The sequence below is a fragment of the Hipposideros armiger genome, unplaced genomic scaffold, assembly GCF_001890085.2.
Source record: "Hipposideros armiger isolate ML-2016 unplaced genomic scaffold, ASM189008v1 scaffold_176, whole genome shotgun sequence".
NCBI lineage: Eukaryota > Metazoa > Chordata > Mammalia > Chiroptera > Hipposideridae > Hipposideros > Hipposideros armiger.
Window position 1 is genome coordinate 2,926,331 of NW_017731526.1, and position 1,757 is coordinate 2,928,087.

Consider the following 1,757-nt stretch of genomic DNA (forward strand, 5'->3'; position numbering starts at 1 on the left):
AATGTGATACAAAAGATAATGGGGGGGGTGTCCAGATGTATTTGAATCTCAAATATTTGAATTAGGATATGCTTTCTCTCCCTGAACTTTGACCTCTCTGCTATTTTAAGTCAGGTATCTCCAATTTTTTATACTCTGTTTAATGAGTAAGAAGAGAGTAGCTTCATAATTATATATCTACTTGTATCTACAACTTTGTGACTTTAACCTATGCCCATGAAAATATATCATTTCCAGTTATCACTGGGCAAAATAGTCTTCCTGCTTTTGGACAATACTGAAATAAACTTATCCCCCAAATTTTAAAACATGTTTTGGGGCTGGTCGAGTGGCTCAGTTGATTAAGAGCTTGCATCAGAATCGTTGGTTCGATTCCCACATGGGCCAGTGATCCGCGCCTGAGCTGAGCTGCTGCTGGGCTGCCAACAGGTGGCAGGATGGCTCAGCTGGTGAGAGCACATGCTCCTAACAACAAGGTTGCTTGTTCGAGATGGTGGGCTACTCCCACCCGCAACTAAGACTGAACTCAGCACCTCGAGCTGAGCTGCCCCCAGATGGCTTAGTGGATAGAGTGTGCACTCTTAACAACGAGGCTGCTGGTCCAACTCCTGCATGGGATGGTGGCTACGCCCACCCACAACTACTGTAATTGAACACAGCACCTTGAGCTGAGTGGTATGACTAGACTTGGAGCTGAACTTGTTGCACCCTCCAAAACTAAGATCGAAGGACAACAACTTGGCTGTTCCCTTTCCCCAATTCCCCAACACTGTTCCCCTCCCCAATTCCCCAATAAAATCTTTAAAAAAAATAAAAACCAAAAAAGCATAAAACAAACAAACAAAAACATGTTTAAAGATCTCTTTCTTGTTTTTAGATATATGAATCCTGAGACATTAAAGAATTATTCTGAAAGCAAAAAATTTCTTACCTTTATTAGAAAAGTATTTCTCAATTGGGTATATAATACTAAAAAGGAAAAAGGGATCCTATCAAGGTACGTGCTTTTGAATCTTACTAGAAATGTTATTAATTTGAAACTCTCTTTTTGTGTTTTTAAATTTATAGTCTGAATACTTTCCAAAATGTTTTCAGGTAGTTTACAGCTAAATTACTTACATACATAGAAAAGTTACTTAAAGAGAAAAAGAGATAATANTTTAAAGCAGTGGTTGTCAAACATTAGCTGCAGCAAAATCGTGGAATGTGTTTGTAAAAACACAGATTGCTTCCCTGTACCCCCGAGTTTCTGATTTAATAGGTCTGTGGAGGGATCTCAGAATGTATGTTTCTAACAATTCTCAGGTGTTCCTGGTGCTACTGGGGGACATTCAGAACCATTGGTTTAAAGTGTGACCATATATTATAAACTGTTAACAATGCCATGTAAAGGTAAAGATGTGCTATAACTCCTTTCCCCCAAAACTGGCAATTATTTTACATTCTAGATAACTGTGCAAATGTTGAGGAAACTCATCTGAACATTTTCTGTATCTAGCAAATTTTCCATGATTTTCCAATCCAAACTGGTACATGAATTGCTCGAGGTTTATGCTAAACAATATGTTAATATTCATGTTTTTTTTTTTGGTTTTGATTTGTGTTTTATTTAGTTGAGCCAAGGAGAAGCAACAAAACAGCCAAAGATGAAATGTCCAAACTGTAACCAGGAAATAGATGAGACCCTTAATATTGAAGGAATGGACCTGGCCAACAGGCGTCTCTTGTCAGCACAAATAGTACTTTATTTTATACTT

At 37.9% G+C, this 1,757-nt stretch overlaps 1 protein-coding gene across 1 annotated transcript in view; it reads left to right on the top strand.

Annotated features, from left to right (window-relative positions):
* The window catches only part of SLC9C1 (solute carrier family 9 member C1), a gene marked incomplete at its 3' end in the record, with an annotated part of 41,178 nt that extends 40,181 nt beyond the window's left edge, over positions 1 to 997 (top strand). Inside the window, exon 14 of the mRNA XM_019652229.1 lies at positions 878 to 997. Within this exon, the coding sequence (XP_019507774.1) occupies positions 878 to 997 (120 nt within the window). The remainder of the gene's footprint in view (positions 1 to 877) is intronic.
* Between the last annotated feature and the right edge of the window lie 760 nt (positions 998 to 1,757).